Source organism: Centroberyx gerrardi, chromosome 3, assembly GCF_048128805.1.
Source record: "Centroberyx gerrardi isolate f3 chromosome 3, fCenGer3.hap1.cur.20231027, whole genome shotgun sequence".
Lineage (NCBI taxonomy): Eukaryota > Metazoa > Chordata > Actinopteri > Beryciformes > Berycidae > Centroberyx > Centroberyx gerrardi.
The window spans coordinates 584,503-605,107 of record NC_135999.1 but is presented as its reverse complement, the minus strand read 5'-3'; the positions used below and the strand labels follow the sequence as shown (position 1 = coordinate 605,107).

Genomic DNA, 20,605 nt, shown 5'->3' with positions numbered 1-20,605 from the left:
CATTAAATGCACTTTAAGCATCAGAAGTAAAAGTCCATGTTAAGTGTCGTGTCTTTGTGATTCACAGCCAGGAGGTTTTCCATCTTCAGAGCATGAACCTCTGTAGGTTCAGCTGAGAGGATCAGCTGCAGCTCTGCTCCTCCCACTGCTCTCTCAGAGTTAACTGCTTTATAACTGACACAGTTTTTACCAACTGCTCACATTTTTTACACTAAATGTTTCCATCAAAATGACCATTAACTGCATGTGTCTGATACATGGAGCGGAGTAATATTTTATCAATACACAGGATATGATGTCACTGTCCCTTGTGCCATAATCCAAGTTCAGCATTCACATAGAGGCCCAACTCAGAGTTTAACAGAATGATAAACTACCATGCAGATGAACCATAGGCAACATCAGGCTGTATCATAAATCTACAGGACCATAAGACAGGCAGCAACATTCAGAAATAAATAAATAAATCAAACCAAAATATAAAATATAAATAAATTCACAGGATATTTGCTTTGAAACACCAGCTAACACTGCACAATTTATGGGCAAAGAAAAGGAAAAAAAAAAAACAGCACAGGTGTCTTTCTCTGAAGACCTTAATTCATTCATCAATAACTGACTCACATGAAAAACAATAACTTGATTCTGTCTAGTTAAATATCTGATTCATTTCATTTTCCAAATAATATGTTTGTTGTTGTCCATGTGAAGTTAAAACTCTGTTCAGTTACCGTTCACATACAATCCACTCTGTTTACAGTGATGGATCATGTTTGTTTACAATGAAATGAGCAGTAAACCTATGAAAATGTTAATATTCCCACTTTAAGTTAAAGGAACGCGCCTTCGAGCTTGTGCACCCACTTCAGACGAGGTGCGCGCTAACGTGAAAGCGGCTTTGAGCTCAGTGGCTACAGTGAAGATTTCGGCAAAAAAAAGGGTGTAAATGACGTCTTTTCAAGTCAACTTGGTATCTCGGGGCTTCCGGAGACTTGGATTACACTGGATGAGCTGTATGGAGCCATTTTATGGGTTTTTTTCGGTTGTTTTTTTACATTTTAAGACAAGTCCCCAGCAACTTCGGTTGTTTAGGAGAATGCTGCAACGCCATTTGCTGTGAAGCTCCAGGACTGTTTTGTGGACTAAGAAACTTCACCCGACTTTCCATTGGCATGGGGGTGAGTAGATAATGACTGAATTTTCATTTTTGGGTGAACTATTCCTTTAAGATTTAAGTTTGTGTGTGTGTGTGTGTGTGTGTGTGTGATCCTGTACAGACTGAACTATCTTTTCAGCAGCTGTCTTTGGTCAGCAGTGTGAGTGTTTCTCTCTCCCTCCTCTATCTGACAAGAGACACTGAGGAACCAGACCCAGACTCAGACCAGCACCCAAACCCAGGATAGAGTGGTTCAGTGAATGTGGAGTGGAAGGTGTGGAGGTGGATCAGTGTGTCAGAGGAAACTCTGTAGAAGGACAGAGAGCCAGCAGACCAGTCCAGATACACTGCTACTCTGTTAGAGTCAGAGGAGGAGGGGGGAAGTATGTTTGTTGCTCTGTTGTTGTGACAGACAGAGTAACGAACACCAGAGCAGTTCAGTCTCCAGGACTTTTCATTCCATCCAAGCCTGCAGTCATCACTCCTTCCTCTTCTGATTCCTCTGTAAGTCACTCCTAAAGCAACCTCTCCTTCCCACTCCACCTCCCAGTAACAGCGACCAGTCAGACCATTTCTACACAGCAGCTGTTTCCAGTAGTCAAATCTCTCTGGGTGATCAGGATATGGCTGCTCCTCTCTCACCAGTGTCACCTTTCTGTTGTCTTCAGACAGGAAGAGGTTTCTGTGTGCTGTGACTGGGTCCAGTGTGAGTTCACAGGCATCTGATGAGAGAACAAGACTCAATACAGCAGCAGCTTAGAATAGAATAGAATAGAATAGAATAGAATAGAATAGAATGCCTTTATTGTCCACATGTGGAAATTCATTTTGTTCAGGTCAGCCACATACAAGACATACAGGGAGTCTCATCTAATCTCATCTCATCTAACCTGTTCTGTTTATTTATTGATTTAGTGACAGTTTGATAATTAATTTCTCAGCAGTTTGATGATGTCACATGATGTCAGCCATCATCCTGATTCTCAGTAGGATGTGAATGAATGGACGTCACATACTGTGGTGTAGATGGACTTTCTATCTCAGTAGTTGAATGTGTGTTGCTTTGTTTTCATGAATCAAACTAAATACACACTTACACTTCCTCAGACCTGGTTTCAGCCACTGCACTCCACCATGGTCCACACTGGGGAATAAACAAAGTCAGATCAGCAGATTCTCTTTGATGATGGAAACATGGACATTTAATAACCTTCAATATGAAGGATTTCCACTCATATCCTCCATTAAACATTAAACAGCATTCCTCATCTTCTCAGTGTGACAGAGAAAATGTGTGTGACTCTCAGCCTTCTAGCAGACGTTGCCTCTCCATACCTGAGAGAGTCCAGTCTCCAGTGTGGATCCTCCAGTCCAGCAGAGAGCAGCTTCACTCCTGAGGCTCCTGGATGATTGTAGCTCAGGTCCAGCTCTCTCAGATGGGAGGGGTTGGAGCTCAGAGCTGAGGCCAGAGAAGCACAGCCTTCCTCTGTGAGCAGACAGCCTGCCAGCCTGCACACACACACACACACACACACACACACAAAAGCTGCAAACAGATACGTATTGTTGCATTTTCTTCCAGTGATGTATAGTTTGTAGCACTGGGTTATAAAACGATATTGATAATTATCTCGGTTCAATTTTCCTTGATTTCAAAATAAAATCAGCTTGATAACATTCAATAACGACCACAGCAGAGTTCCTCTGTATATCTCTCCACCCTACATATTCCATATGTACGGGGACTGACCCCCACGGGGACAGCTGATGTGGATACTCTTTAAGACACATCACCTGTGGTGGCCAGGCACTGATTAGCAACCCATGGTTATATAAGCACCACGCATGCATGGCCTCTCCGATACCTTGATTTCCACGGTCAAGCAGTCAGACGTGTGTGTATCTTGGCATTTGAGTTGTGCATGTTTTAGCGTGTGTGTTTTGACATCAGCGTTGTCCGCTTACCTAGTGAGTAGGAGAGCTGGTCTATGGGCCCCTCTCTGGATCGCTGCATTGTCCTTTCTACACAGGCTGGTGAAAGCGTGGCAGCTTGTGGCATCGGCTTGCTGGTCTGCTTGCATAGCCATTGTCTCACGTGAAATCCGCTCTCATTGGGCAGCTGCAGCAGGCAAAGCAGCCAAGAGTAGTGGTTTGGAATGACCAAGTGGGGGTAGAGTCTCAATCACCTCATACCCTGGTTGTGGCTGTCAGGAAAGGGTTGGCAATGCCCTCTCCTGCGGCTACAGGGTCAGCCCCATCTGCTACCCAGCACCCCGCCTCCGCCCTGGTAGGGTAGGAGGAGCTGGATCTGGTACGCCCCATGTCAGATGAGTCGGATGAAGGGGAAATTGACATCCTGGGGTTTAACTCAGAGGGCAAAGACCTCCCCCTAGGTCAGGTATGTGTGGAGAAGCAGGTAGAGGAGGAGCAGGAGCAGGAGCAACCACCTCCCCTCTATCACCAGCTCATTACTTGGGCCGCTGAGGCATTGGAAATCGAAATGCCAGTGGAGCAAGGCCGGAGGGCCTCCCGTTTTGATGATGAAGAAGCGGGGGCTATTCTAGCCTTGTATCAGCGCCAGCTGGCCAAACAGTTGGAGGAGGGAGGCTCCGACCTAACTGCAGAGGTGCAGCAGGTGTCCTTGCTCCTAGCTAAGCTGATGAAAGAGCAAGCAGTGGCAACTGGCTGGGCCATGGCCTCCCTCTGGATGGTGAGGCGCCACCTCTGGCTGTCTCAGTCACGGTCCTCATTCCCAAAAAAGATGGGAGACTCAGACCAATTTTGGATTTGAGGGCTCAACAAGTTTTTGAGACCCCTACGATGCAAGATGTTGACTGTGCCGAGGGTTCGACAGGCCATCCTCCAAGGCAACTGGTTTGCCACGACTGACCTAGAGGATGCATATTTTCAGATCCCAATATGGGAGGGACACAGACGCTACCTCAGGTTCGCCTTTGACGGCAGAACCATCGAGTTCTGTGTCTTCCCATTCGGCGTATCGCTAGCCCCCCGCACGTTCACAAGGTGCATGGACGCAGTCCTGGGACCCTTGCATCGGGAGGGTCTTCGCATCCTTAATTACATGGACGACTGGCTGGTGTGTGCTTGCTTGGAGGAACAGTGCCGCAACAATGTGACCCGGCTCCTGCAGCACTTAGAGCACCTAGGCCTGCGCCTCAACAGGAGGAAGAGCAGGCTCCAGCCCTCACAGTCCACAGAGCCGCCCTCAGGGCTTGCTTGTCCCAGTTCCGTTTGGGGGCCAGGCTAACCTGGAGATTGTGCCTCCGCCTCTTGGGGTTGATGGCTGCCACAGTACACATTGTGCCCCTGGCTCTTCTAAACATGTGCCCAGTGCAGCGTTGCCTCCTGAGCCTTGGACTTTGCCCACAGAGAAATCTGCAAGCCAGAGTGTTGGTGACACACAGACTGCGCGTAGCTCTCTGTTGGTGGGAGCAGCCAGCCAACTTAACACGGGGCAATGCACTGGGGCCGGTGTTGCGTCGCCAGGTGGTGTCATCCGACCTGTCCACGAGGGCAAAGGCATCAGCGGCCAGTGGCACGGACCCTGGTTAGCATGGCACATCAATCTTCTGGAATTGCAGGCTATCTATCTAGCTATGCAATGGCACATCAGTGGCCACAGGGCCTCCTGTATGCCTTCCCTCCCTTCATCCTCCTGCACCCACTCCTACAGAGAGTCCAGGTGGAAGAGGTGGGGCTCAGGCTTTGGGCCTGAGCCCGTGAGAGGGCCGAATTTCTAGCCACAGGGATTGCCCCAGTCTGTGGTTAGCACTCTGCAAGGAGCCCAGACCCTGTCAACTAGGGCTGCATATTCCTATCGTTGGGGAGTGTTTCAATCGTGGTGCAACACGCGACATCCTCCAGTTCCTCCGGGAATGGTGGCAGCCATAAAGGCAGCCCGTGTTGGGCCTCAGAAACTGGCAGAGGGTTGTTGCGACCTTATTGCTCAGTTTCTTATAGGTGCTCGTAGGGTTACTCCCTACCACAGAAGGCCAGCTGTCCCCCCATGGGATTTGGAGGTGGTGCTGTCAGCCTTGCAGCATGAGCCATTCGAGCCCCTGGAAACAGTTGGGCTGAAATGGCTTTATCTCAAGTCTGCGTTCTTGTTGGCAATTGTGTCGGCTAAGAATGGGTGAGCTCCATGCCCTTTTGGTGCATGAGGAATGCTGCCGCTTTTTGCCGGGTGATGCTGGGGTGGTGCTGCACCCAAACCCTGCATTCCACCCTAAGGTCTGGTCTGAGTCCCATGCCAGTCAGTCTATTGAGCTGCACCCTTTCCACCCTCCTCAGGACGGTGAAGCAGGGTTGAGTGGGCAGTCACTGTTGTGCCCCGTCAGGGCCTTAACAGTGTATCTTCATCGGACACGTGCCCACAGGACAACAGACCAGCTCTTTGTCTGTTACAGACCTAACTTCCTTGGGCAACCAGTCTCCAAGACTAGGCTGTCTCATTGGGTTGTGGATGCAATCCAACTGGCGTATAAGAAGGCAGGCAGGCCGGCCCCAGCAGGGGTGCGTGCACATTCCATGCGAGGCCTCGCTACCTCGTGGGCCTTATGGAGAGGTGCCCCTCTATCAGAGATTTGTACGGCAGCCTCTTGGTTGACCCCGTCCACCTTTATCAGGTTCTACTGCATGAATGTGGCAGCCGACACCCCATTCACTGAGCGTGTGCTGGGCTCAGTGCAGTAGTACATGGCCTGACATACCGTGCCTCCGGGACCACGGCTCTTACAAGAACAGACCTTGGCTCGGAGTGATGTCTTTTTCTTTCAAAGCTAGCCTTGCAACCTGGCAGACTAGGTGGCCTTCCACCCATTTACGGCTGGCCTTAGCATCTGGCAGGGCCAGCTAAGCCTTGGTGGCGTCTTGCGCCTAGGTCATGGGTGTGTACATAGTGTATTTGTAAATAGTTCCTTTATTTGAGCACATGGGTGACTCTGGTGGCAGTGACGTCTCATTCGAACTCAACTGCCGCTTCATGCTCCTGCAGGAGCAGCTGGGTCTGCTTGGTTTCCTCGCGGTGTGTCTTACAGAGTCCCCGTACATATGGAATATGTAGGGTGGAGAGATAGTCTCGACACGATAGAGAACGGAAGGTTACATTGTAACCCAGGTTCTCTGAGTGGAGAGACTATCTCTCCAGCTAAAAGCCGCTCCGAAAAGCGTTCCAATCAAGGTTAACCGGAGAGGCCACGCATGTGTGGTGCTTATATAACCACGGGTTGCTAATCAGTGCGTGGCCACCACAGGTGATGTGTCTTAAAGAGTATCCACGTCAGCTGCCCCCGTGGGGGTCAGTCCCCGTACATATGGAATATGTAGGGTGAAGAGATAGTCTCTCCACTCAGAGAACCTGGGTTACAATGTAAACTTCCGTTATTTTCAACCTGGACCTTGTTTTCCTAGTTTTTGCTGTCATGGCGATTGAGTTCAAACTTCATCACTTCCTTCACTATAGAGTTTTACGTAGCTTCAGTTAAACAGGAGCGCTGCTGTCCAACACACACACACACACACACACACAGCAAACACACTCTCCAACAGTTGAACCCAAAAAGTGATTAAAACACAGTAACACTCACACTGCAGTTAAACGTCTTCAGATAGTTGTGACTGAACACTTATCATGACATTTCAGTTCTAATAGTCCATTTGATGCTTTCTTAGCATTGCTCACTCTCTTCCCTGTTTACTTGTCACAGCCCCGGTTCACCACTAGATGGCTCCACTGAACTGTTCATGACCCGGACCGCTTGCTGCCAATAATTATGGTTCAACTGTTGCCACCTGTGTTTAATTAGTTTACTGTGTTCACCTGTCCTCTGTCCTGTGTCTTGGTTTGATATTTAAGTTGCTTCCCTCAGTTGCTCTTTGCTCAGTCTTGGAGTTCTCCAGTTGTTTGACCTGAGATACCTGGGCTGCGGTCGAATAGTCAAAAAAATACGTCCTAACTCCTATTCCTAACCACTTTTCCTTGACCTCGTTGGAAAACGTAATGAGGTCAAGGAAAGATGTGAAGGAGAATTCATAAGGACTTAGGAAAAGACAACGCGGTGCTAAGAGAATCCGACTGCACTTACACTAGGCTGCGTAATTATGCGACAGCGGATGTTAATGACGTGGGTCTGCCGTGTGAAACTACAATGTTCCGGAGATGGACTACTAAAAGCATCTTAGATACTTCGCCCCGTGCGTTCTTACTGTGTTGTTTCATGCAGGCTATATAAACGTGGACAACCCAGTGAAAAATATTGCTTCATCACCAAGGTTGGAATTGAAATAAAAAAGGAATATAGGCTACCAGTCACAAAAGTGAAACGGGTTAGGGGTTGTCACATTGAGAATGGTTGCTCACGCTCAGCCTCCTGTCCACTCATATTTATCGACATGAATCCCAATTAGTATGATTGTATGAAAATTATTGTTAAATTCATGCAAGATAGGCATAACATGTTACAAATCTACTACTGTACATATCATCATTCTTAAGTTTCAAACATGTTGAATTAAAAACATCATCTGGCTAAAAACGTCTCATATCCCTTTTTCTTGAAAGACAGACTTCTGTGTTATGGTTAATATGCTGATTATGATCTGATTATAAGCCTATGCATATAATAGCTTAAGAACCACCACACAACTCAGTAAACACCTTGAAATGTTGACTTGATTGTGCTTTGAAGTTGTTATGGCTGATTCAGGCCTTTATTAAGGCAAGGGTTTCAGCATCTGTGACTGAAGTCAAATGAATTAGTGATATTCCTAAAGGCCGGCAATACAACAACGCTCAGAATGAAGAAATAACTAATGCAAACTCTGCATAGGTAACGCTACAACGTTAACTTCACTTTGATCATTTTACAACAGCAGCGTAACGTTCATAGTTCGCCTCTATGGGTTTAACATATTGTTGACAGTTCAAAACATATAAGCATATTAGCAAGTTATGGCATAAGATGGAAAATGCTTAATAAGCAACGGTAACTTGCTTGATGATCTGCGTCCCTTGTCGGTCATGATCGTTTGTTTTCGTGAACGGCCGAATGGTGCGTCGTTGCTGCCGCAAAGAATTGTGGGACGGCATTATCTCCTTTCCTTTCGTAAAGGATGGTCCAGTGTATCCTATGCTAAAGGAGCTAAGTAAGGAAGCATTGAAGCACCTTTCCTTAGCATGTAGAGAATTTGAACAGCTCTTATCATGGCTGCCACTTAGGTACTTCCGGGTCATTTCACTCAGTTAGGAACCTTCCTAAGCAAAAAAGACAATTCGACCGCAGCCCAAGAAAAGTTGGATTTTTGTTTTGCTGTCTTGTTCACCGCCATTTTGCAAGTAAAGACTCTTTTCAGTTTATTCTTTGTCTTGAGTTTCTGTTTCTGCACTTCGGTCTGGCTGCTGGGTTTCTGCTGCATTCAGGTCATACTGGAAGAACCGGAAGAACGGGCTTTCACTGCTTTGTTTTATTATTAATAAAATAGTCCAAGCACATAGTGCTGGAACCCTACTGTATTTGCTGGAATTCTTCTTCTTTCTTTCTTTCTTTCTTTTTCTCCGCTACAAGTATCTGCAGCTCAGAAACCGTAAGTCCTACAGCAACCATATTTGGCAGGTGGGCTCCTACGGCCCCCTACTACTCAGGCAAGGCAGCCCATGCACATTGGCCAGATGGTGGCGCTATAACAAGCAACTTTACATTTTAGCCAATAACTTCTGAACCGTGTTTCGTAGACTGAAAATTCTTGTGTTCCTAGATTCTTTGGAATGTGCCGAGTCCAACCCATATATCACTTTCAATGTCCACCATATTGCATTGCCCGCCATTTTGAATTATTTAAGAAACACTTTTTTCGTGACTTAAAACCTGTGAAAATGTATTTTTATTATTATTTTTCTCTGCTAAAAGTGTTTGTGCAGCAAAAACCGTAAGACCAAGAAACACCAAAAATTGGCAGGTGGGTTGCAAACTCCACCCACTACTCAGTTTTCCCCACTATGGCACACAGTAAAGTGGAAGTTGGCAGAGTGGTAAAGGTCTGGTCTTTGGATTATAAGGTTGTGTGTTCAAGTCCCTGATGAACTGTGACCATTTTGAAGTTTCATGAAAAGTAAATCAACACTAAATCACACAGTGCAGAAAACTCAAAGCAGGTGTTTGACATCATCCGTCAATGGCAAAATACCTGATTGGCATCACTGATTGGGGTGTGGCCAGACCTCTCAACCCATAGAGAGCAGTGCAGCAGCGGCTTTCTGGCCCATGTGACTTAGTATTGTTTTATTCGCTAATGGGGAGTATTACAATGTTTTATAAAGTGATTGGTGCTGTCAATCATAGGCTGCAGCCTATGACCCTGTAACAGGAGTTTAGCTCAGTAGGTAAAGTGTCTGCCTCTCGTGTGGAAAGTTGTGGGTTCAAATCCAGGCTTGTCCTTTCTGAAGTCATTAGTTGTCAAGAACAAGCGGTATGTATTCTAATATAAAGTCTGGCCGTTGTGAATAACTTCAACAATGTGGTTGCAATGAAATGAAGAACATGACAGAAGTCACAGCCCAACACAAAAGCCGGTATTAGACTGCATGTTTGATCTTCACAACATGTCAGTTTTTGTGTGTCTTTCTACCTTCTGTAATGTTTTGTCTATCTGTCTGTCTTATCAAATTGTGCTTGGACCCCTCAATCGCCGTTTGTGGCTATATTTCTTATTTAAAGATTATATAAGGCTTATAGTGTTGAAAAATAAGTCTGACATTTTCACTTCCGCTTGTTGTCCGTTTTATTTATTTATTTATTTATTATTTATTTTTAGTTTAATTTTTAGTTTTATTTAGGTTTATTCTAGCAATAAAGAAGTGTTTTAAATGAAAGCTGACATTCTCATCTATTCAACTTTTATTCAAGAGAAAAAATTATGCTTTAAACTTGACAGAAACAGTGATTTTACATATTGTGATAAAACTCTATCACCTGATATGAACATTTTAATCGTAATAACATTTTCATCCATATCACCCAGCACTAATAGTTTGATTTTTACTCTTGATGATTTTGTACAGGTTTTCTGAGAAAGAGATCCCAGCTCTCAGTATAAACTCCTTGTTTAAAAAGAGTTACATGTTGGATTTTCTCATTAGTACACTGCTCTGAAATTAATTATGATAATGCAGAAACTGTAATTGTCTCCAATGTTAACAGTTGACCCAAGGATCGGGTTTGTATTTTCATTTCAGTTCTTGACTCAATTTGAATTTATTTTCTGTTTCAACAACAGAGGCAGTGAGGAGAGGAAATAATGAAATATTCTCACAGAGGATAGAAAGTAGAGCTGAATGTTGGTTTCTCAGCTGGTTTCAAAAACCACATCAGCAGGAAAATGAGAGGTCAGGTGTTTTCACTGACATTAATGTGCATGTAAAGCAGAATTTAAATGGTCTGTTGAACAGTAACAGTGATCCTGACCTGAGAGTCTCCAGTCTACAGTGTGGACTCCTCAGTCCAGCAGAGAGCAGCTTCAGTCCTGAATCCTGCAGGTCGTTGTTACTCAGGTCCAGCTCTCTCAGACTAGAGGACTGGGAGCTGAGAACTGAGGCCAGAGCTTCACAGCTTCTCTCTGACAGCTGACAGACACTCAGCCTGAAGGAGAATTAGTGATGAAAAAAAAACATTGAAAATATTTCTTTCTCTCCTCACAACATATATTGAATCTATCCAGTTTTCTATGCACTTACACAGATGTATTGGAGGCTTTGACCACTGGCAGCAGCCTCAGAAGAGCCTCCTCTGAAGCAGAGTATTTCTTCAGGTCAAACACGTCCAGCTCTTCTTCTGATGACAGTAAGATGAAGGCCAGAGCCGACCACTGAGCAGGGGAGAGTCTGGCTGTGGAGAGACTTCCTGATCTCAGGTACTGTTGGATCTCCTCCACTAGAGAACGGTCATTCAGCTCATTCAGACAGTGGAACAGATTGATGCTTCTCTCTAGGGACGGATTCTCCCTGATCTTCTTCTTGATGTACTGGACTGTTTCCTGATTGGTCTGTGAGCTAATTCCTGTCTGTGTCAGCAGGCCTCGTAGGAGAGTCTGATTGGTCTGCAGTGAAAGACCCAAGAGGAAGCGGAGGAACAAGTCCAGGTGTCCATTTGGACTCTGTAAGGCCTTGTCCACAGCACTCTGGTAGAGGTGATTTACCTGAGATTTGTCTCTGGAGGTTGATTGTAGTTCTGACAGCAGATTGACACCAGAGTCGATGAATGAGACGATGACATGAACAGCAGCCAGAAACTCCTGAATGCTCAGATGGAGAAAGCAGAAGACCTTGTCCTGGTACAGCCCACGCTCCTCTTTAAAGATCTGTGTGAACACTCCTGAGTACACTGAGGCTGCTCTGATATCAATGCCACACTCTGTCAGGTCGGCTTCATAGAAGATCAGGTTGCCTTTCTCCAGCTGCTCAAAAGCCAGTTTTCCCAGAGAGAGAATCATCTTCCTGCTCTCTTTATTCCAGAGTGGATCTGTCTCAGCTCTCCCATGATACTTGATGTTCTGCAGTTTGGACTGAACCACCAGGAAGTGGATGTACATCTCAGTCAGGGTCTTGGGCAGGTTTCCTCTCTCACTGGTTTTCAACACATGGTCCAGAACTGTAGCAGTGATCCAGCAGAAGACTGGGATGTGGCACATGATGTGGAGGCTTCGTGAAGTCTTGATGTGGGAGATGATTCTTTTGGCCTGCTCCTCATCTCTGAATCTCTTCCTGAAGTACTCCTCCTTCTGTGGGTCAGTGAAGCCTCTCACCTCTGTCACCATGTCGACGCACTCAGGAGGGATCTGATTGGCTGCTGCAGGTCGTGTGGTTATCCAGAGGCGAGCAGAGGGAAGCAGTTTCCCCTTGATGAGGTTTGTCAGCAGCACGTCCACTGAGGTCGACTCTGTAACATCAGTCAGGATCTCGTTCTTCTTGAAGTCTAGAGGAAGTCGACACTCATCCAGACCGTCAAAGATGAACACAACCTGGAACTTGTCAAACCTGCAGATTCCTGCTTCTTTGGTCTCAGTAAAGAAGTGATGAAGAAGATTCACCAAGCTGTACTTTTTCCCTTTCAGCAGATTCAGCTCTCGGAAAGTGAATGGAAATGTGAACTGTATATCCTGGTTGGCTTTGTCTTCAGCCCAGTCCAGAGTGAACTTCTGTGTTAAGACTGTTTTCCCAATGCCAGCCACTCCCTTTGTCATCAATGTTCTGGTTGGTTTATCTCTTCCAGGTAAGGGTTTAAAGATGTCTTCACATTTGATTGTTGTTTCTGGTCTCGCTGGTTTCCTGGATGCTGCTTCAATCTGTCTGACCTCATGTTCATCATTGACCTCTCCACTCCCTCCCTCTGTGATGTAAATCTCTGTATAGATCTGATTCAGAAGTGTTGGGTTTCCTGCTTTAGCAATCCCCTCAAACAAACACTGAAACTTCTCCTTCAGACTGGATTTGAGTTGATGTTGACACGCAGCAGGAGTTTCTGAAAGAACAAAGAACAAATAACATCAATGAGCAGATGTTTCAGTAAACATGAGAAATGTGAACATTTCCTGGTAAATGTATATATATCTCCACTCCATGGCATCTCTTCAGCTCATCACTAGTGAGTGGACAAACAGGTCCTGACTGTGTGTGCAGCTCAGTGTGTTTTTCCCAGTGTGCACCACTGTGTTCAGCGTATTACACTCACATTAACAAATTAATCATTTTACCAGATTATCCAGAGTGATTTTGCTCATTTACCTTTCAATCTTGAAATGAATAGATCTCGTTTGGCAAATGTTTAGATTTACAGCAGAGTTTGGACATTGTCATGGCTTCTTTTATTTAAAACTATAGCCACTATACGCCGTAAAGTTCCAACACGCAGGTCGGCTACTCACAGTTTGTTGATCCTGTGTTCTTGTTGGCTTGGATTATTTGGCTTGTTCCGAACAAATAATGACTCAAATACATTCAGAAAAATAAAACAGGCCTTTACATGTCAAATGAAATCAAAAGGAGCAAAACTCAAATAAAATGTTCTTCTCTCTCTAATAACTCCTTTCTTTACACTCATTTCGTTTATAGTGTAGAAGTGGCAGGAATGCAGAGACGGACAACTTCTCTCGTTGACTAAACCAACGTGTGTCATTTATTTTTTACCCACAGAGCAAGACAATTTTCCTCGCGCTCAAAAACACAACATACGTCGAGCTGACGTCAGACTCAGAAAACCAGACCGTGGAAGGCCGTGATGCAAAGTGGGGACCGGTGCGAAAACACTGGCGTTGTCCCAGAGCGTGGCCCATTGGCGGGCTGCAGACCAGGGAGCCGTGGTGTTTGGGACGAAATCCCCTGGGACCCATAGCGGCTGGCCGTAAACCAGTTCGGCAGACGAGGACTGGAGGTCCTCTTTAGGGGTGGTCCTGAGGCCCAGCATGACCCATGGGAGCCTGTCGACCCAGCTGCTATCCTTGAGGCTGGCCCGAAGAGCGGTCTTCATGGAGCGATGAAACCGCTCGCACAACCCGTTGGCCTGTGGGTGGTACGTGGTGGTGCGGTGGAGCTTCACCCCCAGGCCTTCTGCAACTGTGTTCCAGAGCTCGGACGTAAACTGTGGGCCTCAGTCAGAGGAGAGGTCAGATGGGGTGCCGAACCGGGCGACCCAGGACCCAATGAACGCCTGGGCCACCTCAGTGGACGTCGTCGACGACAGCGGGACGGCTTCCGGCCATCGAGTGGTCCTGTCCACCATGGCGAGGAGGTAAGTGAAACCATGGGAGGGGGGAAGGGGGCCCACCAGGTCCACGTTGACGTGGTCGAACCTCCTTTCGGGTACCGGGAACTGCGCCAGGGGGGCTTTGGTGTGGCGGTGCACTTTAGAGAGCTGGCACTCCATGCAGGTGCCAGCCCAGTCTCTCACCCGTGCCAGACGAACCTGGCCGCCACCAGCTTTATAGATGGCTTTTTGCCCGGGTGGGAGAGGCCATGGACGGCGTCGAACACACACCGTCTCCACCCAGAGGGAACGACGGGCCGGGGCTGACCCAAGGAGACGTCGCACAGGAGTGTGGTGCCGGCGTCGTCGAAAACCACGTCCTCCAGCTGCAGCCCTGTGACAGCCATCCTGTAAGCCTGCACGTCCGGGTCGGCGGCCTGATCAGCTGCCATGCAAGCATAGTCAAGTCTCAAGTGAACGGCCCCCACGATGGCCCTGGAGAGGCAGTCGGTGACAAGGTTGGCTTTGCCAGCGACATGCTGTATGTCCGTGGTGAACTCCGAAATGTAGGAGAGCTGCCGCTGTTGGCGGGCGGACCACAGTTCGGCCACCTTAGCCATGGCGAACGTCAACGGTTTGTGGTCCACAAACGCCGGGAACTGGCGGCCCTCCAGCAGGAAACGGAAATGTTGAATGGTGAGGAAGAGGCCGAGGAGCTCCTGATCGAAGATGCTGTACTTCCGTTCACTGGGGCGCAACTTGCGGCTGAAGAAAGCGAGCGGTTGCCAGGCACCGCCCACCCACTGCGCGTGCACTGCGCCGACGGCATAATCCAAAGCGTCCGTGGTGATGGCGTTCGGGGCCGTAGGAGACGGGTGCGCCAGCATTGCGGCGTTAGCCAGAGCAGTCTTAGCGTCCGTAAACGCCTTGTCCCTTTCTGCGGACCAGTCCACCGCGTGTTTGGGGGCCTTGCCTTTCAGAGCCTCATACAGGGGTCACATGAGTTGAGCAGCTTGGGGGATAAAGCGGTGGTAAAAGTTCACCATGCCGAGGAACTCCTGCAGGGACTTGATCGTGAGCGGGCGCGAGAAATTCGTGATGGCGTCCACCTTCGACGTGAGGGGGACTGCCCCGTCTTTCATGATGCGGTGACCAAGGAAGTCGATGGTGGTCAGCACGAACTGGCACTTGGCTGGGTTGCCGATCAGCCCGTGCTGGCTGAGCTGCTTAAAGAGAGTCCGAAGGTGGGACAGGTGTTCCGCTTTGGAGGTGCTGGCGATGAGGATGTCGTCCAGATAGACGAAAAGGAAAGGCAGGTCCCGTAGCACCGAGTCCATGAGGCGCTGGAAGGTCTGTGCGGCGTTCTTAAGGCCGAATGGCATGCGCAGGAACTCTAACAGTCCGAATGGGGTGATCACCGTCATTTTGGGGACGTCCAGTGGGTGGACGGGCACCTGGTGGTATCCACGAACGAGGTCCACTTTGGAAAAGATGATTTTCCCCGCCAGGTGGGCGGAAAAGTCCTGGATGTGCGGAACCGGGTAGCGGTCTGGCGTCGACACGTTGTTGAGACGGCGGTAATCACCGCATGGGCGCCACCCGCCGTTGGGCTTCGGGGCGATGTGGAGGGGTGAAGCCCACGGGCTGTTGGAGCGGCGAATGATGCCGAGGCGCTCCATAGTCTCGAACTCCGATGGCGAGCTTGGCCGGGTCGAGGCGCCGGGCCCGGGCGTAGACTGGGGGGCCGGTGGTGGCAATGTGGTGTTCCACCCCGTGCTTGGCGGTGGATGACGAGAAGGTGGGCTGTGTGAGGTCCGGGAACTCGGCGAGAAGACGGAGAAACTCATCCGTGGCGGAGAGCATGCTAGACAGTCTGATGGAGTCTGCTCCGCTGAGTGTACATGCGTATGAACTGAAGCTGACAGCGTCAATCAAGTGGCGGTGTTTGACATCCACCAGCAGTCCATAGGCGCATAGGAAATCCACGCCGAGGAGGGAGACGGACACTTTTGCCGTGACAAAGTCCCAGCCAAACCGCTGTCAGCCGAAACACAGCGCCACGTACCTCATGTCATAGGTGCAGATGGGGCTGCTGTTAGCGGCTAACATGGGGGGGGCCGTGTCCGCCGGCCAAGATGTCCACTCCCGATGCGGGCAGGACACTCCTCTGCGCGCCCGTGTCGCACAGGAAACGCCGTCCGGAGATGGTGTCCTGGATGAACAGCAGCCTGCCTGTTCGGCCGATGCTCAGGGCCACTACTGAGCGCCGGCCCGGCGTTTCCCGCCACGCTGAAGCTGCATGGCGATTGGCACCGCTTGGCTTTGGGCCCAAACTGTGCGTGGTAAAAACACAGGCCGGGGTCCTGCCGCCGACGAGGAGCTGTTGCTATGGCAGCGACCGTTGTGCCTCCAGGCAGTGGTGAAAGAGCTGGGGCAGGAAGCAGCGCGGCCGCGCAGTGTTATTGACCAGCCAGGAAAAATTTATCAGCCTCCTCGGCCAGAGCACGGCAGTCAGTGATGGCGGTGCTGGCCAGGGCAGCCCGTTCCTGGGAAGGCAGCTGTCGCAGGAACAGGTGGACGAAGAGGAATTCGGGTTTGTACCCACCCAGGAGATCCAGCATCCTGTCCATGAGCTCAGATGGCTTGCTGTCGCCGAGGCCTTGCAGAGAGAAGAGCCAGCTAGCCCACTCGGCGTCGGAAAGTTCAAAAGCTCTCAACAGATGGGCTTTGAGTGTCTCATATTTATCCTGCAGCGGGGGAGTTTTGGTTCACCACTTGGGATGCAGTTGAACTCCCGAGGGCCGACACCACGTAAAAGTACCTTGTGGCGTCCGCAGTGATCTCCCGAAGCGCGAACTGCGCTTCCGTCTGGCCGAACCAGGCCGAGGCCGACGCTTCCCAGAACTCTGGTAGTTTGAGGGAAACTGCGTTAGTCGCCATGTTCGTGAAGAGCTGTCACTGGAAACGTCCAGCAGACAAACGTCGGGGTCACCAGTGTAGAAGTGGCAGGAATGCAGAGACGGACAACTTATCTCGTTGACTACACCAACTCGTGTGTCATTTATTTTTAACCCGCAGAGCAAGACAATTTACCTCACGGTCAAAAACACAACATACGTCGAGCTGACAGACTCAGAAAACCAGACTTTCTTAAAGGGACCGTGCCTCCTTAACCCTGAGAAGCACACGATATAACTCTGTGTGTTAAACATACCCAAACCACAGATTATGGTGAATAATGTCTACAGAGTCCGCCAAAATATTCTACTTTCTTTCTTTGTTGCGGTTGAGAACTGTGGCTCGACGGCGTCTTCCAGCTACGGCTTGCACACCTGATTCAAATGAATTAGCTGGGGCGCCGCAAGTTATTTGCTCTTATATTCTTTTGCCAATCTTTCACCTATAGGTGGCATCATTGTCTTGAAAACAAAAACAAAACTGGCTCTAACAGACATAAATCTCCCATTTTCCACCATCTCCCCTTTCCATCATGTTAAACCTGTTAAAAGCCTCTTACTGCTCTGCAGAGAGTCAGCCAGCTCCTCCTGCTTCATTCTCCTCAGGAACTGCAGTGTGATCTTCAGAAAAGCCTTTCTGCTCCTCCTCTGCTCTTCCTCCTCACCGTCCACCACCTCCTCATCCTCCCTCTGCCTCTCTAAGCATTCTGGGTAATCTGGACTCAGAGCCCTCTGGAACCTTTTCAGCTCGTTCTTCACAAAGGTGACGATGTTCACCTCCAGCAGCTGGAACAAAATAATACATGAATTAAACTTTCTTACTAAAATCATGGAACATAACATCAGATCCATCATAGACTGAAAGCCGGCTGGTCTAAAGAGTGCAGCATGGAGACTGAATGTTTGTTTTGCATTTCACTTGTTGGTGAAGTAAAAGGTGTTGTTGTTCATTTACACACCTTAAATATGGAGTCCAGGTCTGTTTGATGCTCCTGGACAGACTGACCGCTGGGAACCTCTGACCTCTCCTGGTGCACTCTGGGAAAAAACAAAACATCAGATATTAGGTTATAGGTCGTATGAGGTCATATTATGACACACACACACACACACACACACACACACACACACACACACACTTTAAATACATTATTTGAATTTGCTCATTCATATAAGAGCACAGGATTCAAATGTTTCATGGTTCTACAGTTATGGACACTTAAAGGAATAGTTCACCCACAAATGAAATTGTTGTCATCATCTCCTCCCCTCATGTCAGTTGAAACACTGGTGAAGTTTGTATGTCAATATAACACACAGTGAGTTAGCTGGCACAGCTTCATATCAGCCTTCTGCAAAACAACTGGAGTGAATGGAGAGCGTTTCTTTAGAGTCCAAAAAGGTAAAAAAAATGACAGAAAATTACTTCAAACAGCAGAATCCAAGAGTTCTGAATCCAAACTGCACTGTGGGTCCAAAAGTCCAATATTCACCTCATTATCTCCTAGATTATCTTCAGTCTCAGAGCTCTGGTGCCCTGCAGAGAGTCCTGCTGCCTTCAGGTGCTCCTCGTCAGCTCGTACTTCTGAGTTTTACAGTCATAAATACAACTTGTCGTGTATTCAAATACTTTTTAGACAGAAATAACAAAATGGACTCTGAAACAAAAGTTGCTTTTTGTTGACTATTTTAGAAACCAAGTGGTACAAAGCTACTTTGTGCTGCAAACTTTATTGGTTAAAGGTTGTTGTATATGTGTGGCACCTAGAAATTAAACAGAGTTAGAGTGTCCCATCTTGGGTATCAAGTAAAATTCAACTTTTCCATTTGTATTTATCACTTTATTGGGTCGTTCAAGCACGCTCTACACATAATTACAATATTCTCTGCAGCATTTGAAGGCAGCATCTGCTTGCTACTGTTGTGACAGCTGGCGCAGTGCATAACAAGATATAATGCAGAACAAGAGATAATCTGGGAGATAATGAGGTGAATATTGGACTTTTGGACCCACAGTGTGATCGTTTGGCTTCACAACACTTGGATTCTTCTGTTTGGAGTAATTTTATGATAATTTTTTTACCTTTTTGGAACTCTGAAGAAATGGTTTCCATCCAGTTGTTTTGGAGAAGGCTGATATGAAGCTGCTCCAGCTAACTCACTGTGTGTTATATTGACATACAATACAAAACATCGGGGTGTTGTGGGAACATTGGAAAACACAGAGGATCAAAGCTCCTCACCATCACACAGGAGTGTTTACTGTCTAACAGTATGAAGGGCCAGACCAATTTTATATCTCATGACTGACAGTCTGATGACAACAAACCCATCTGCTTTCATCACCAGTTTTACATTTCTACCTTTTATCAATAGAGTGGTGTCCATGTTTGAAGCCAAGAGGAGGACTCATAGACCTGCCACTCTTCATGGACACACAGCTGGGTACAGGAGAGTCTGGTCTGTCCTGCTGGATCCTGATAGAAACACAGGATGGACAAAGCAGAGCTGATGGTAGAAAACAGTCAGACAGACCGGCTTTTGACCAGCAGGTTGACAGTTGCTGGAGAGAAAATGAGAAACACTCTTCCCTCCCTCCACAACTTCCTCCAAAGATCCTTTATACAAGAAACTGAAAACCCAAATTGATCCACTAGAAGACTGTGGTTATACTGGGCAGCTCCCAGTGTCTAACAGGAACAGACTGGTTATACTGGGCAGCTCCCACGTGTGAATATATTACTGTATGTGAAGAAGAGTGATGCTGATAAAGATCATGCATGCTCAGCAAACCTTCTCTACATAAGTAATAGTTAAAACATGAATACATTAACATTTTAATGCTAGGAACAACTTACTTCTTTTCAGAAGAATGGTGTTCATCTTTAAAATAAATAAAGCCTTCCTTTGACTGGTCGCTCTTCATGGACTTACAGCTGGGTTGAGGAGAGTCTGGTCTCTCCTGCTGGATCCTGGTAGACAGAGAAGAAGAACACTAAGGCAGGAAATTCACTTTTTAGTGAAGCAGCCACAGCAGCAGGTGGATACCCAGAAACTACCAGGTAGGTCTGAACACAACAAGTATCAGCACACCAACATAATAATAATAATAATAATAATAATAATGATAATAAAGTTGCCCTCTTCTCACTGAGTGATTTCTCCTCTCTCCTCATGCTATTTGCTCTCTAAATAAAATCCCCCTCTCTCTCTCCTCAACTCTTATTCTACTCTCTCTTACATGATTGTTCCAGGCTAACAGGAATATTGTAAGGTCACAGCAGCCCTGACCTTTGCCCTCCTTTATGTTGTTCTCTTGTAATTTTGGATGATTGAAGCTTATTCTACTGATACACTCATAAGTGAAGGAAGTCATTCTAGATAAGAGTGTCAGTGAAATACCTAAAATAGAGCAAACTGTAAATGTAATACAGAGAGTATTTGAAAGGTTGAATGGCGTTGCTAGCTTCACCGATACAAGCTGCATTTATGTTCTAAAAAGTGAGTGAAAGAATAATAATAACTGGAAGAGTCTAAATCTTCTGAATATTTTTTTAAGTGTGCTTACTTCAGCATGACAGTTAAACAACTGAATTTATTAACTGAGTTAATCTTTTGAAGTTGTTTACAATTTGACCACCAGATTTAACTTTTGACTCTCCTACATTCAACTCCATAGATCAATATGTAGCAGTAGAAGTATCTTAAAAACAGTAGTAGCAGTAGCAGAGTTCTAGCAG

General features: G+C 47.3%; 2 protein-coding genes across 3 annotated transcripts in view; both read right to left on the bottom strand.

Moving 5' to 3' along the window:
* The window catches only part of LOC139912558 (protein NLRC3-like), a 20,638-nt gene extending 805 nt beyond the window's left edge, over positions 1-19,833 (bottom strand). Inside the window, exons 1-9 of one of the 2 annotated variants that reach the window (XM_078291864.1) lie at positions 19,724-19,833; positions 19,229-19,342; positions 17,825-17,903; positions 17,426-17,651; positions 10,905-12,687; positions 10,636-10,809; positions 2,492-2,665; positions 2,254-2,300; positions 1-1,878 (exon numbers count right to left, since the gene is read on the bottom strand). The exon at positions 1-1,878 is cut by the window's left edge and continues 805 nt beyond it. In XM_078291864.1, coding sequence (XP_078147990.1) covers positions 1,340-1,878; positions 2,254-2,300; positions 2,492-2,665; positions 10,636-10,809; positions 10,905-12,687; positions 17,426-17,651; positions 17,825-17,903; positions 19,229-19,342; positions 19,724-19,791 — 3,204 coding nt within the window. In that variant the 5' untranslated portion in view covers positions 19,792-19,833 and the 3' untranslated portion in view covers positions 1-1,339. Of the gene's footprint in view, positions 1,879-2,253; positions 2,301-2,491; positions 2,703-10,635; positions 10,810-10,904; positions 12,688-17,425; positions 17,652-17,824; positions 17,904-19,228; positions 19,343-19,723 lie in introns of both variants that reach the window. The other variant, XM_078291862.1, reaches the window with a different exon arrangement.
* The window catches only part of LOC139925031 (NLR family CARD domain-containing protein 3-like), a 92,192-nt gene that overhangs the window by 51,378 nt on the left and 20,209 nt on the right, over positions 1-20,605 (bottom strand). The window lies entirely within an intron of this gene.